This window comes from Dermacentor silvarum, chromosome 1, assembly GCF_013339745.2.
Source record: "Dermacentor silvarum isolate Dsil-2018 chromosome 1, BIME_Dsil_1.4, whole genome shotgun sequence".
NCBI classification, from domain to species: Eukaryota; Metazoa; Arthropoda; class Arachnida; order Ixodida; family Ixodidae; genus Dermacentor; species Dermacentor silvarum.
Window position 1 is genome coordinate 352,867,221 of NC_051154.1, and position 16,120 is coordinate 352,883,340.

At 45.5% G+C, this 16,120-nt stretch overlaps 1 protein-coding gene across 1 annotated transcript in view; it reads right to left on the minus strand.

Moving 5' to 3' along the window:
* The window catches only part of LOC125942369 (nose resistant to fluoxetine protein 6-like), a 165,272-nt gene that overhangs the window by 19,883 nt on the left and 129,269 nt on the right, over positions 1–16,120 (minus strand). The window contains exons 12-13 of the mRNA XM_049660524.1: positions 11,079–11,195; positions 2,711–2,837 (exon numbers count right to left, since the gene is read on the minus strand). Coding sequence (XP_049516481.1) covers positions 2,711–2,837; positions 11,079–11,195 — 244 coding nt within the window. The remainder of the gene's footprint in view (positions 1–2,710; positions 2,838–11,078; positions 11,196–16,120) is intronic.

Consider the following 16,120-nt stretch of genomic DNA (forward strand, 5'->3'; position numbering starts at 1 on the left):
GGTCCTGTGTGCAAATGTTCTTGGTCCTCGTCTTTTTCGGCCAGGTAAACTTGCAGTATGTCGCACTGAACTTGTCCAAAAAGAATTACTCCTTAGTGTGTGAAACTCACGTCACCAACTACAATGTAGGATATGTCCTCCGCGCTTTACAGTACCTCTGCAAAAATTCCACATTCGCTACGCTCATGGCCGTTTTAAAACGACTCTGTTCAGTAATAATATATATATATATATATATATATATATATATATATATATATATATACACCTTATACAATCTTTTCTTGATCTATTTGTTATACCCGTATGGAACAAAAATTGGGAACCGGCCCGGGCCCCGTTTTCTCAGACGAACTCAACTCGTGAACGCACCCAGCTGTGACAAAGACCCGATATCTATGTTCACCCGATATCTCTTGCAGCAGCCGGCGACAGGTAACGACAGAAAGATAGAGAAGCCCGAAAGTTGCGCATATCATGGCTATTGCGGCCTACGCGCATTGAACAGTGAAAAAGGCACGCCTGCATAATATCATGAAGTATTGTTTCCTAAAAAACAGCGCCGTCCATTAAATTAGTTACCACTTTTTATTTATTTATAGATACTGCGATCTGAAGTCAGATCATAGCAGGGTGGGTGTACATAGAAATATGGAAGCATGTAAACACATACAAAATTCATCAAATATGCAGGCATTTTTCAAACACTAGGTGAAGAACACAAAAAAACATACAAGTGAATATACAAGCAAATAACTCACATAAGTTCATAATATTTGCAAGCATTTTTCAAACATTGATAAGGAATTCTGCGTAACAATCTCAGAATTAAGATTATTCCAGTCTGTTATTGTCCTAGGAAAAAAAGAATATTTGAAAACGTTATTCCGTGCGTTCAAGGGAGTTATTGATAAAGCGTGCCTTCGTCTTGTGTTATAGCCTGATGAGTAAGTGAAAAACTTGGAAGTGTTAATGTTATAATGGCCGTTTACAAGTTGAAAGAGGAACTTTAATCGGCAGATACGGTTGCGCACAGTCACCGGGGGTAATCCACTGCGTCTTACGAGCTCACTAACAGACGCACGGCCATATGAATTAAAAACAAACCTAACTACCTTATGCTGTACACGTTCCAGTTTTTTAATATTGGTTAAAGTGAATGGGTCCCAAATAATTACGGCATATTCCAACAACGGACGAATGTAGGAATTGTACGCCAATAAACGAACACTAGACGTAGATGATTTTAGTGAACGCCTCAAGAAAAACAGTTTACGCAAAGAATTTGCAATAACAGTATCTATGTGCTTCGTCCAGGAAAGCTCATTGGTTATCCATAGCCCCAAATATTTGTACTCTGTTACCTCTAATAGAGATATGTTGTCAACACTATATGCAAATTGAAGAGGTTTTTTCTTATGTGTGACTCTCATAAAAACAGTTTTTTCAAAATTAATAGACATTTGCCATTGTTCGCACCAAGCAACGACCTTTGCCAGGTCATTATTTAGACGCACCTGATCATCAACAGAAGATATCTTTTCATACAAAATACAGTCATCTGCATAAAGTTTCACGGAAACTGAAAGATCTGCTAGAATGTCGTTAATAAATAATAGAAAAAAAAGTGGTCCCAAAACAGATCCCTGGGGGACGCCAGACGCAACCTCCGCATTGTTAGAAGAAGTATTGTTTAAGGTGACGAATTGGTGTCTGTTAGTAAGGTAGGCTCTGATCCAAGTAAGTAACTGGTCATTTTTTATATAATACCCTAATTTATGCATTAATTTGTTATGTGACACCTTGTCAAATGCTTTGCGAAAATCCATGAACACAATATCTGTTTGCTTCCCTTCATTAATCGCCTGAGCGAGATCGTGCACAGTCTCAACTAATTGAGTACATGTAGAAAACCTACGTCTGAAACCATGTTGGACATCTGTAAGTACCTTGTGCTCTTCTAAGAAACCTATTATATGTTTATGAATTATATGCTCTAAAATTTTGCATGATGTAGATGTAAGAGATACTGGTCGGTAATTCTCTATGTGTGTTTTTTTCCCGGATTTATGCAAAGGTTTGATTTCGGCCGTCCTCCAGTCATCCGGTAGGGAACCATCGCGTAATGATCTGGTGAATATGACATACAGGTACTTAGCACACCATTCTGCATAACGCTTTAAAAACGCATTTGGTATATTATCTGGTCCTGGTGACTTTTTAGTATCAACGTTCAAGAGCAAATTAAAAACACCGCTCTCAGAAATAACAACATCAGATATAGCAGGAAGCGATGTAGAAAAGTTGGGAAGGCAACCATTATCTTTGGTAAATACCGACTGGAAAAATTTGTTAAAAGCAGAACAAACGACAGCCTCATCATTTACACATTTGCCGTCTATCATGAAACCACTGGTGGAAGAAGATTTAGGTGTGATTTGGCACCAGAATCTCTCGGGAGATGTTTTAATAAATGAAGGCAGAATCGTTCCGTAATATTTTTCTTTGTCGCAAATTATTTTCTGTTTTAGTTGTTCAGAAGTGTCTTCCACAATAGTTCGCTCCTTGATCAAAATCATTCGTCTAATCGCTGTACCTAATAGGATAGTTACCAGTTTTTGTATGGTTCCCTTACAAGCATAATACGTATATCGTAGGCTAGGGGACATATTCAGACTGCTACTTCCGAGACGCAGCCTTGTTTACTCACTTTCTTCATGACGATCAGGCCACGCCTTGTATGCACGATGTAGCCGGAAATCATTCCAACGAGGTAAGGTCCGATGCGGCCGTGTGGCGTTACGTACACGTACTGACCGTAATCCAGCCCCCTTGGTCTGAAAAAAAGTTGGGAAAGTGGCACGCACCTTTTTTGACTCGATCAAAGTTGAATTACGCCTCGAGAGTATAGGTTGCAATACTGAGTATTTTTTTTTTTAAATCTCCGTCATAATGGAACCACCAGGGGGCGCCGACTAGTGCGGACGTACAAACATCGGTTCCCGCTTCTTTAAACTATTTCGGTCCGAAAGTTGTTTTGTCTGCTGCTGATTTTTGTGGTTCCTGACGCGGCAAGTTACGAGGATCACGCCGATACCAAATTTTTGTCGGTGAGTGGTCCCTTTGCTGAATATTCAAGACTTTTTGCCCGGACCACGCCACTCGTTGCGTCGAGCGAATCCTCCCTTCGCCTTTATACCAAAACTCTCTTGTGCCCGGCAATCTTAAAACACTTCGACCCCGCTTGCACAGGGAAGCGCCCGAACTGTGGGGAAAATTCCTCTGACATTTTCCACATGGTGTGGGCGTGGCAAAAAACCCCAAACCTTCCCCCTCTACCCAACCCTTCCCGGGAGGATTGGGAGGCAGCCCTGCTCGGCTGTTCTGACCTGACGGCCCAAGGGGCCTTGGTCGAGCGGGCCAGGGCCGTGGTCGACGCCAATGGGCTCTCGTAAGGGGGAGACCAGTGTTTTGTACGGGGCGGCCCCTTAAGGAGCACTCCTCATCTTCCTTTAAAAAACTTATGTAAATAAATGTTTTTCAGTCAGTCAGTCAGTTAGTCCTCAATGGGGGGGTGGGTGCTGAACAGAAATATACATTTGCGAATGCTAGTTATTTGTCGTGTCCACCGCGGCCCGTTTGTAGATGCAAACCTACAATTAATGAACTTACACGCCTTTCTTGCAGCAAAAATATGGTTTCTTTACCGCAAGCACACGCTAAAGCCCACTTGACGCTTGATTTAGATTTGACACAATGGTTTCTCAGATTTTACAAAAACAGCGGACTTGGCTTCCGTTGTAGTTTCCATGTTGGTGGCCATAGCGGACGACGCCTGCAATAGGGGCGGTGTCTAAGGCTATATAAGGAAGTTAATTTTTTCGGAACATTTATATAACATATCGTACAGTCAGTGACGAAGCCATAGCAGTAGTTTACTGATTTCGTCGAAGTGAAATACAATGAAAAAAGAAAAGACGCCAAAACGGCTGCGGGCTGAGCAGAAGAGGCTGGCGGAGCAGCCCAACTTTGCATGTCACACGTGTGACTCCGCATGGCGGCGCCACGGTATGTCCTCGCCCCCGATAGAACACATACGCTTGCGCGTCACCCGCGTTCACGAAGTGAAACATCACTGTAACTTGTTTTCCGATTTTCTTGAAGATAATTAAAAAGCTGTGAAGCTGGAACTGCCACTGAGGCAGAGTCGAAGTGTTTCGGAGGAGTTGCGGATACGTGCGCTTTAGCTGAACGTTAATAAGGCAGTTACACATGTAAACGAAAGAATTGTTGTCAGCCAAATGCTGCAAGCACCACGGCCTTGATGTGGAGTTAGCTAGTTCAGTCCTTCAGTACAATATATAGGATATGCACTTACTTGCGCTGCTAAGCCCGAGGTCGTGTGATCAAATCCTGGCCATGGCGGCTGCATTTCGATGGGAGCTAAATGCAAAAACGGCCAATGTACCGTGTATTGGGTGCACGTTTGATAACCCCAGGTGGTAAAAATTAATACGGAGTCCCACACTACGACGTGCCTCGTAATGATATCGTGCTTCTGGCACGTAAAGCTCCAGAGTGTAATTTTTTTAATATGCACTCTCACCGCTAAGTACACATAAATGCTGTAGCTTCTCCAAAACGCACTGAAATAAGTGATCGAACTGTGCGTCGGCGGAAGAGTGCACAAGATAGCATAATTAGGGCGACGCTAATGCTGATCTTACTGATACAACGCGTTTTAGTGACCACGCTCATCGTAGTGCACGCTGCACATTCTTCAGGGGACGACGACGATGTGTCTTCTTGGCAGAACGCTTCTATTTTCCCAACAAGGAGGAGGAATAAGCAGTGATACTGGCTGTATCTGTCCTCGATCGCGCCCGACGCCATCGGTAGCCATCCCTGTGTTCGAACAAGGAAGAAGCCCTGGTGTGTCCTGGTCCGCACCTCATCCAGGTTTGCTGACAACTAGCCGGCGGCTACTTTTCTTTTCTTAACTTTATTGTATCGTATTTGTCCTTCTCATTGAAAGTGGTGGTGGTGATGCCTGTCTGATCTCCAGGCCATAGGGCTACCCTCTGGTCTTCTTCCATTCCCCCTCAGGATCTATATACCCGTGGAATTGTTTCTTCGCAGTGGAACCAATAGCGTCCATGTGGCTTTGGTATCTACCAATGGATGAGCTATTCATATAAAGAACCCTAAGGCTATTCAATCAGGACCCTTCGGGCAATTTCATCACACTTCCACCAAATAACCGAGGTCCGACAGTTTGGACTTGGGGGGATCCTCTGCTGTTCACCAAATCAGGCCTGTGTACAGGATCTGCTGAAATGCACTGCTTTTGCCATGCAGCCGGTGAGCTCCTTCATCCCTCCTGCCCTAGCTTGCTACAAAGGCCTAGTCCGCGGTATGGGCATATGCTTAAGTCCATCAGAAATCCTAGAAATATTTTCTGCAGCAGGTGTAGTTTCCGTGTACCGCTGTACGAGGCTTGTAGACAATAAGATGGTCCCTACAGAAACAGTCATAGCAACATTTGCAGGGACGGCTGCATGACCATTAATCTACAGAGTTGAACCCTTAGCTCCACGACTACTACAGTGTCTCAAGTGCTGGCGGTACGGTGCACAGTGCTAATGGCTGTCTATCAAGTGCTCGATGCCGTTTATGCGGGGAAGGCCATACTGCCAACGACTGCACGTCTCAGGCTCAGTCATGTTGTTTGCCGGGTGCAAATCATGCTGCCGACTACTCCAACTGCCCTGCAAGATCGAAAGAGATTCAGGTGATCGAAATAATTGAGAAGGAGGCTGTGCTCTCGTCGAGAAGCTCTTGCAGAAGTTCAAAGCAGGACCATGGGATATGCTGGTGTAACAGCCCGTAAGTCACTCGGCATGGACTGGCCAGTTTCTCAGATAATCACAACAGTGGTAGAGAAAGCGATGGAAAAAGCATTAGAAAAAATTCTACTAAACCTATCGGACTCATTGGCTAAATTAATATCCACGCAATTGTCTGGTATGTCTTAGACAATAACTAACAGTGTAAAAATTTGGCCGCCTCATTTACTAAGTCACCTGAGTGTGAGACAGATCTTCCCTCTAACAGTGTGGCGCGGCCTTCGACTTCCCATAAGGTTGATCATGAATGCCATTCTGATTTAGATTCTCTTAGGCAATCGAGATGTTTATATGGACACTCGAGTTCTTAAACGTACAAGATCGCCAAGGAACAAAGTTTCTAACTCTCCTAGCTATAAAACAAAAAAAGTGTGTGAAAGAATCACTTACGAGGACTGACTTTCTGAAAGACAGTATTCTGGACCAAGCAGTTGCGGCAGCTTGTCTACCGTCAACATAGGGTGCCTAAGGATACTTCAGTGGAATTGCTTTTCAATACTTTCTGCAGCTACCGATTTATTATATTTGATTTCCCAACAATCTCCAGACGATATATTATTACAAGAAACTCGCTTATACACTGATCTAGGCTTTCATTTAAACAACTAAATGTGTTTTCGATTCGATAGACTTTCCCGAGGTGGTGTCACATTACACGTCATATTACACGCAATACACCCTGCACTGTACTCGTACAAATGCCCCCTTTGTAACGACTACGCTTCCCTATATCACACCACATGGGCATGCCCCAATATACAGGTAGCCCCGCATATACCCAACCCCACACCCGAGCAGTGGGAGGCCGTGCTGACTAGCTCGGACCCTCGTGACCAGCAACAACTGATGCGGCGGACCCGGGAGACAGCAAGAGCCGCAGGAGCCCTGGACTGAGGGCACCTCCCAACACAAGCAGGAAGACGCCTGCTTGTTTTTTTTTCTCTCTTAATAAATGTTTTTCCTCCTCCTCCTCCTCCGAGGTGGTGGATTAGATTTTTTTTCATTTCGCCTAAATTCTGTCATAAAGAAAAAATTTCACATCATACTCCATCTTCCCAATGTGAAATCTTAATTTTAGAAATAACTATTCCAGGTTGCGCCCTGCTTTCTATTATTAACTCCTACTTTCCCGCTGGGGTGCAAGACGTACGTTTACTTGATGTCGCCGTGGCCTATTGCAAAAATAACATATTGTTTGCGGGTGACTTAAACTCACATCATGTTTCATGGGGTTTGCACACTGACTTACCTGGAAAACGTTTATGGGATTGGACTAATGCTAACAATTTTACATGTTTAAATGATAAAGTTGCCATTTAAGTGCGTTTGCAGTTGCGATCTATCCTAGATTTGGCATCTGCTAGCTCAGGCGTTTCCATCTCTTCTTGGGCTGCGGTCGATGCCGCCACTTGTAGTGACCACCGCCCGATTGTCATTGATATTAACAACCCTCCGAATTCTTTAAATAAATATGCGCCAACTTCTGTGGACTACTCAAAATTTAAAAATAGTTTACGGTCAACTTTGTCTTCTACTGAAAGAGATATTAAAGCGATGAGGCTATGTGCAATTTTGAAAGGTATCATAAAATAATCATATTTTTTAGTATCATCAACAAAAGGACGTACTGATTGTTCATAGTGGAATAGTGATTGCGCACGAGTTATAGACGTCGAAAAGCTGCATGGAAGAAACTTTGTTTCATTCAGTGCCCTACTAATTGAAGTAATTACAAGAATGCCGCTGCTAGGTTTAGAATAACAATTTCATTAGCGAAGAATACTTATGATAAAAACGTGATATGTTTTATCGCAAAGTGGTAATCAAAAAGCACTGTTTAGTTTTTTCCGCTCTCGCAAGGCCATTTCAGTGCCCAGAAATATTGACTCAGTTGTTCTGTCACCAAAACAATTGTTAGAATCATAAGATACATTTCCTAAAGGCTTAGAACAGCGCTTTACATCTCAGCTACCGGTAAACTTCATAGGGGCCGGCTCAATTCGGGGAGAATTTTATAGAGATAACAATGGAAGAGCTCCAGCACATTGTTCGGCTGCTTCCTGGCACAGCTCCGGGTCCAGATGGCATTACATCAGGCAAGTTGAAAATATTGTTTGACCTCTCCCCACAAGACCTCTCTAATATCTCTGCTCAATTTGGGATCCTGGCCAGGTAACACTAACAAACTCTTTAGAGCTTATCCAGAATCGCAGCGCCCGGTTTATAATTTCTAACTATAGTCGTTATTCTAGCGTCTCCGCAATGAAACTAACTCTTGACCTACCAGACCTAGCTCTGCGCCGACAGTGTTCTCGACTGTGCCTCTTCCATAAAATATTTTACTTCGATCTCACACTTAAGGAAGAATTACTACATCGGCCATCGTACGTGTCATCTCGCATTGATCATTCCCAGAAAGTTGGTGTACCCCTTTGTCGCACAAAAATCTACTCTGACGCACTTATACCAAGAACCTCGGAAGACTGGAACCACCTCCCTGCCTCCATCACCGCCATCTCTGACTCCAAGAATTTCAAGACCGCCATTAATACTTACATTTGTTCTTGCCCCTCCTCTCTGTAAAGCCTTCGGGCGATTGAGAGTACGAAAATAATAAATAAATAATAAATAAATAATAATAAATAAATAATATAGTTAACTAGTCCCTCATGAACGCATAGATTCGTCCTGACTGGAAGCTTGCAAAAAAAATCCCCCTGCTTAAAAAAACAAGGAGAGAGAATGCATATAGATAATATATAACAATATAACTTATATAACAATATAAGGCCTATCGCACTAACTTCGAATGTTATAAAATTAGTAGAAAGGGTATTGCACATTCGTGTGAAATTTTTAACGGATAATGCATTATTGAGCCCATGTCAGATTGGATTTAGACCTGGGTGCTCGATATGGTGCGCACATGTCGATTTAGAGGGACGCATTAAGCTTGCTCGCAACAGGCGGCAGTGTGCAGCTTTAGCGACCCTTGATTTAGCTAAAGCATATGACACTGTAACTCTAACTAGTATAAGGCATACTCCTTCACGATTTAAATAGCTTGCGTTTTCCTCGGTATATTATAAATTGGATATACGATTTTTTAAAGCATAGAAAATTTTATTGCACCCAATGCGGCTTGTCGGCGCTAAAATATAGTCGATGAAGAGAAAGCGCTCCAGCAGCGGTGGGCAAATTGACCTTTGCGCTGTCTCTCATGTCACTTCAACGCGAACTTAACGTCGAAAGCACAGAGCATACGAAGCTACCGGCACTCGGCGCATGCACTTTGTCCCCATTGCAGATCGCTTTGAAGATGAGGCCCGCGCGGGCGCACACTTCGCCCACATCACAGATCGCTTTCGAGATACAGCGCCCGCGCGGCCGCGATGTGAGCAGCAGCAGACGGCGCAGAACCCCCCCCCCCCCCCCACTCCCTCTCCGTCACCTCGCCCCCGTGCTCCGCGCGCAAAAGACCGCGCGCTTCCGGCCTGCCTTCCTCCGTCGCGTGAGCTACATTGCGCCGCGATTACCGGCTGACCCTCGTACGCTTTCACTCGCACACACAGCGTACGGCGCGCGGCGACGATTTTATCTCCGTTGAACTTTACACGGAACCTCACGGCGATGGCGGCAACGACGGCAGAAATGCGCTTGGACTGCCCATATAATTGCTATCGCAATAAAATTTGGCATGAGAACTGCCGAATTGCGAAACTGTCACGCCCTTAGCGGCCGCCCTTGTGAGACGTGGTGGTTTACACCTCACCATCGTTAGAGCATGAAGTCAGCAAGATCGCGGTCTGATAATGACGCGCAATTCATGCTCGTCCATTTGCTTTGCTGTAGTTTCCCGGTTCTCTTCCGAAGTCCCTACGATTCGCCGCCCAGCAAGCATGAAAAGAACGTGTTATCAAGCCGTGATTCCGTTCGTTTGCTTCGTGTTCGCACCTCGGCGAGGCGCGAAGAGTCGCGTCACTCATAGGGGTCTGTTAAGGGAGTGGCAGTTTCGCTCTTCACAGCCCTTATTCGCGAAGATTGTTACGCTAACGTGCCACCAAGCATATATTTTACCAAAGCTACCGGCCAATGGATGATGGTGATGATGATAAAATGCATTTATTGAAGGATGGTTTGAAGGCCTATTATGTGGAATAGGAAGGGGAGTTGAAAAGAGCGCAGTATGAACGAAATGCTTTGTGAATTTGGCTCCAGCAGTTCAGGGGCCAAATCCACAAATTTTTTCTTTTGTAAGTTCGCCATTGAACGGTTGCTTTCTCTAATCATATGTCCAATGTGACGGTTGGATGAAACCTGCAGTCAATAGTGAAAATGGGAAGAAATTTCATCGCCATACACCGAACAGATGTGCAGCCAATGCGTTTGCTATTCACAGAGAGGACCAAGCATACTGCGCTCAAAATCGATTCCGGAAAGACAAAAGAACATGCTATGTATTCAAACTCCTGCAGGTACCGCAAGTCATTTTGAAAAATAAACACCTGTTCAGACTTCACCTCTACGTGGTGTTACTGCGGGGACTGGCGACTGCGGAATTTCCTTCATAACTTCCTCGGACATAAGTAGCATGCAGCGCCTTTGCCTAATATTTCGAGTTGTTTATTTGTTTGCTTTGCTAGTTTTATTCAACTGAGGGAAATGAACAAACAGATGACGTATGTGTTAAATGAAGCTCACCAACAGTGGCGAAGGAGAGCAGGCGCGAAGATTAAGGACCTGTAACACTTCGGCTGCAAACTGAGGCAACGTGTTTTGCCACGTTGCCAACACCAATGCCATTATCCTACACACGCTCTCTCAGATGCTTGTGAAGCCATGACAAAACACATTATGTTAACTGGCGAAAAACAAGAGACGCTATACAAGCCTATCCTTAAAACAGGGCCACAATAAAGTCCAAGCGAACGTACTAGAAAATTGGATCTTTGCCCGACAGCTAAAGGGATAACATGCCCCTTGCAGCAGTTTACGCTCGCCGTATTTACCTACGATGAAGACGGACTGCGCTGCCACCTTCATGGGGAGCAACAGAAGCCTTCGCGCAAACATATAGCTCTAATGAATAAAGCACTTGCGTTAATTCCTAATGCTAATAAATAAGTTACAAATCAAATCACACAATATTCTTGTGCTTCCTTGATTACATACTCATAGAACATGGGCTGTATGGTAGGTGGCAGTTCCTTCAGCACCGTGATGATGACAATATATGTCGTGCTCAGGGTAAAAAGAAGTCCGATCACGAAGATGCCGACACGAGGTCGTCTGAAAACAAAGCAAAATAATAGGAGTAATAATCTTTATTACGGGCCAATTCGAACCCTAAATGAACTTACCGTTGTTATATTGTTCAGTCAACAGTGATGCACTACAACGTACCTGTTTCAGAAAAATCCGTTCCCCAGCTGCCGTGACATCGGTTTGAAAAATATTCGCCAACGATTACGATACTCCCTAATGCGAAATTTGAGCGCAGTTCTATATGTGTTTTCATTTCGCAATATACTGGCTGGTGCGGACACCCTGTCTGATGCGGCACGTTGCAAAAGGAGCGAAGTGTGGCGCGACTGCTTCGCTAATCTGGAGATCGCGAGAGCCAGTGCGTGGGTGACGCGCGGGCGCGATTCACAGCAACCGCCGCCGACAAATCTTCCGCACGACGCGCGCTACTCTGGCGCCATCTCGTAGCCATCGTCGGCGCACTACGCTTTTCTTCTCACCATTTCAGCATGCCCTCCTCCTCCACCTTCCGCCTCATGATTCCGCTGCACCCGTCTCTCCGCTTTCCTCTTCGCGCCTCTTCGCTCTCGACGCTCTTTTTATTGACCCTTTTCGCGGCGGTCCCGTGAGCGCTGCCATGTTTGATCACGTGGTGACGCGTCCATTGGTTGCCTCAACTGCCTCCGTTGCCTCCGTGTTTACAATGGATGTGTATGACGCCGGTGCGGCTTAGCAAACCTCTGTTTCGGGAGATATCGTAGACGCTGACTGGGTGGACGACACGAAGCTTTGCCCACAGCTTCAGAGAACATGCAAAAAACGCTTTCGGAGCTGATTAAGCTACGTCCAAACGGCGCTAGCAGCGCATATGGTGCTTGCTCTAAAAGCGGGGCTAAATATGAATTCCAAACTTTCCGCTCATGAAATGGATCAGGATTAGTGTGTTTTGCGCTTCGTTCTTTATTTGGCAAATATTTTGAAGCAGCTCATATTTCTGACTCAGTAAAGTTCGTCAGTGTGGTCACTATCTGATTATTTTCTGCCTAATCCCTCGCGGTTGTGCTCAGTTTCGTTAGATTTGTTCTTGCTGCACACAAGGCTTGAAAAGTAGCTGTTCTGAACATTATAATACTTTGTAGCAAAGATGTATTATCGCTAGTAACTCGCTCACTCTCGTGGACCGTCACGAAACATTCAGCTTCGACCATCCGTTCGCTATCGGCGTAGTCCGTCATTTATTGTGCGTATAAAGTGCACATATATTCGAGTGTGCGCCCATTCACTTATTTTTGACACATTGGCGAAAGAGTGGGCCTAAGTTTCTGTGCCGGTTGGGGTAGATGGGTGTAGATACTGTGCGCGAAGCCTACTGTGACAGGAAGTGGCGCTACTCCCTTTATCATTGTTTAACGAGCGGTACTCACTCTTGCCAACGTACCGGGGCTGAAGCCCTTTCTTTGAAGGTTAGCGATACACGCTGGCGGATGAGCAAATTTATGTATCCTCGAGGAAAGATGTACATCTCGAAGTGCCGGGAACACGTACGCACAGTTGCAGCAGCGGTCCGCGAACTTGGCCCCACATATTCATTACATTCATTACTTAATATTCCAGTCACTATTTTTGCAGCCAACTACTGCACGCGTCTTCAATCCACATGATTCAAACCAGCATGAATGAAGCACAGTGCGTTAGCAAAAATTCAGTTGCATTTCCGAAAGCTGATCGCACAGAAGCAAGGTAGAAGCGGTAATGGTTTCATTTTCGTACGCTGTCGCTGAGGCAACGTATGGCGCGCCGCCGTAAGCGCCATCTCGTTTCTCTAGAACAAACTGCTCCGCGAAAAGGGTCAATCCCACGCTGCGCCGCGTTCGCTCTCATCTTTCGCTGTACTCGTTCGCTTTGTTACGCCGCGAACGCCTACGCCCGCCGCAGCAACAGGCGCTTGAGAGCCTGCGCTTTAAAATGAAAGAAAACACCAAACAAGAATTTCATAACACGGCCCGTATTTACAAAATGTAACCTAGGTACGTGAGAGCGTTTATTCACTGGCGCCCACCACACTTGATGCTATCGGCGTGATAATGTGACGAAAGCCCCGGCGATAGCCAATCGCAGGCGGCTCTTGCAAAAGAGAAGTGACTGTGGGCCGCACTTTCTGAATCTTTTAGGCAGTATTTGATCTACACCAGTAAATCATTGCGCAAGCTTTTAAGTTACCACACGCAAATGGGAGGTTCCAGAGTTGATATAGGCTACGAGCTACAACCGACTACGTACCTTTTGCCAACACAAATCCATTCAAATCGTTCACGTTTCCTTGTGAAACAAGAAAATGTCGCAGTTTTGCTCGATAGGCGAAGCATCTATTGCGAGAGCAAATTACTAGACATCTATACACGAAGTCAGGATATGAGCTTTATTGGCCGTATAAGCTTGTAAAGATTCGCCTACTAACTAAATTTACAAGCATGGTGACACACGCGCACAGGCAGACATGAACACATCTCACTAGTTCACCGCGGACACTCGCTGTCAGAACGCTGGCGTGAGGAAGAGTGCAAGCAGCGGCGAGCGAATTGCCCTTCGTGCTGCCTCTCGCTTCAATGCGAAGAACTAAGCAGCGAGAACCCATCATCCCTCGGGTCGCCTATTTTGTACCCACACGGTCGCGCTCAGCTGCGCCATGCGTAAACGCGGCGCCGGCGGAAATTCGCCTGGAGTGTCCATATAATTGCCATCGCAATGAAAGGATTTGTACATGGTACATGCTTGGCGCATGCTTGGACACAGGCTTCGACACATGCTCCATGCTTGGGAAAACCATGATGTAAAAAAATATTTAGTTATTATGTAGGTGTAACGATGGAGCATAAACCTGCCGCGATAGCTTATTGACTATGGCGTTGCGCTGCTAAGCTCGAGGTCGCGGGTTCGATCCCGGCCGCGGCGGCCAAATTTCGACGGAGGCAAATTCAAAAATGCTCGTGTACTCAGATTTAGGTGCACGTTGAAGAGTTATTTGGAGTCTCTCGTTAAGGCGTGCCTCATAATCATGTCGTGGTTTCGGCACCTAACCCCCCCGCATGTAATTTTAGTAATAGTGCATAACCACTTTTCGTTTGAATTTTTCACAGTGGGAAAAGTTCTAATTATGTGAAGCCTCTTTGTTATTTCGGTACAGATTTCCCTCTCAACTCTTTCCTCATCAGCAAGCGTGCTGTCACCGAGCGGTGACCATGCCCAGGCATAAACACTCGCTGAAAAAATGAACTAGAAGAAAACAACTGTCTATCGGACACGAAAGAAGCACCGGGATCAGGAAGTAAAGCAGCGTTTATGGTAACTTATTTGACAGCATAGGCGCCCATTTTGGTCGGATATTGTTGGGATTAATCGCACTGGTCCATTCGGCCGGCTATTTATAGATTCACCTCCTACATTCTAGACTCTGGGAGCCACAACTTAATCACACGGCACCGAAGCGGCGGACGGCATGGATGAAGAGCGGTTTCAAATGAAGTTTTATAAATTTATTCATTCCTACATTCTAGAGCAATCCGGACAGCTCACGTCGGTTCAAAAACGTGTGCTAAAACATACGCGACGTGCTTACAATTTCTTCCATCTTTCTATCGCCATCTCTCTATCGAAACGATGATAACGTTAGCGAACGTTCAAAACGATAACATTGCTTCGGAGCAGTTACTACTACTATTACTACTACTAATATGGCTACTACTACTACTACCACCAGGGTTGTGAAGACGACGACTACGACATAATCTAGTGCGGGCTGTTCATTCTGGGGCAGCGTTACGTATGCGCCTGTAATTACAGCCCACATAGCTTTTTTTTCTACGTAACATTAGTGGTAGAGGCGCACGTTTCCTGTCCTTGCCACGAAACTCCGCAGTCGACGCTCCCTCGAAATTTCCACCATGGCTCCTGGTGAATCTGCTTCTTCCGCACCGGCCGCCCTGTCTACAACTACGACTATCTTCCCCCTTTGTGCGCAATGAGACCCTGATGTTTTCGCAGGCCTCGACGCGGCGGACGTCGAGGAGTGGCTTAACATTTTCGAAAGCATCAGCACTAACAACAGGTGAGGTATCGCTCTCATACTTGACAACGTCATCGTTTACGTCAGCGCAACGCCTAGAACAACGAAAATGAGCTCACAAGCTGGGAGAGATTCAAGCAGAAGCTATGCGACTTATTTGGGAAGCCAATTGGTCGACGGCTTGATGCGAAGAAGGAGCTATACACGCGCGTTCAGGCATCAAGTAAAACTCATGTCGCTTATATCCAGGACATGTTATCTCTTGGCCACAAAGCCGACGAGAGCGTGTGCGAATTATGTGCATGAGATAGGCATGGGAGATGGAACAAGAGAGGTCAGAGTGCCGAGTATGGTCGGTGGCGCGCGCAGTGTTGGGAGCTTGGAAGAGAGTCAATATCAGTTGTTGAAAAGACGCCACAGGGCATGCGCGAGTGCAAACGAGAGGTCCGCCACAAAGAAAATTGGACCTAACTGTGTACTGAGTGTGGAAGAGACAAAGAACCAGAAGAAGCATGGGCCGATGTTCGAACGTGCGTGCTGGCCAAGTGCGTGCTGGCTCGCAAACGCATAATGGAGCAGTGTGAGTAGTGGAGATGTGCATGAAGAAGTGTGGTGAATATTTCGGCCAAAAATGGGAAGTGGGGCATCGTCAATACGCAGCGAATAATGGCTTCGAACACGTGGTCTCACTTGCTCGTATGTAAGCGAAACGAGGCGGCGCCAGTACTCAGTGAGAAGACATTAGCGAAAGCACACGATGTCATTTACAGGTGCCAACAAGCGCTTTGCAAAACATTCGTACAAGATGTGTTCGTTTTTGCGTGTAGTGTGCGAGATAGGCATTGGTTTCCGTCGGACGTGATTTTGGCGTTAGAGTGCAACAAGTTTACGTTGAGCGAGATAGTTT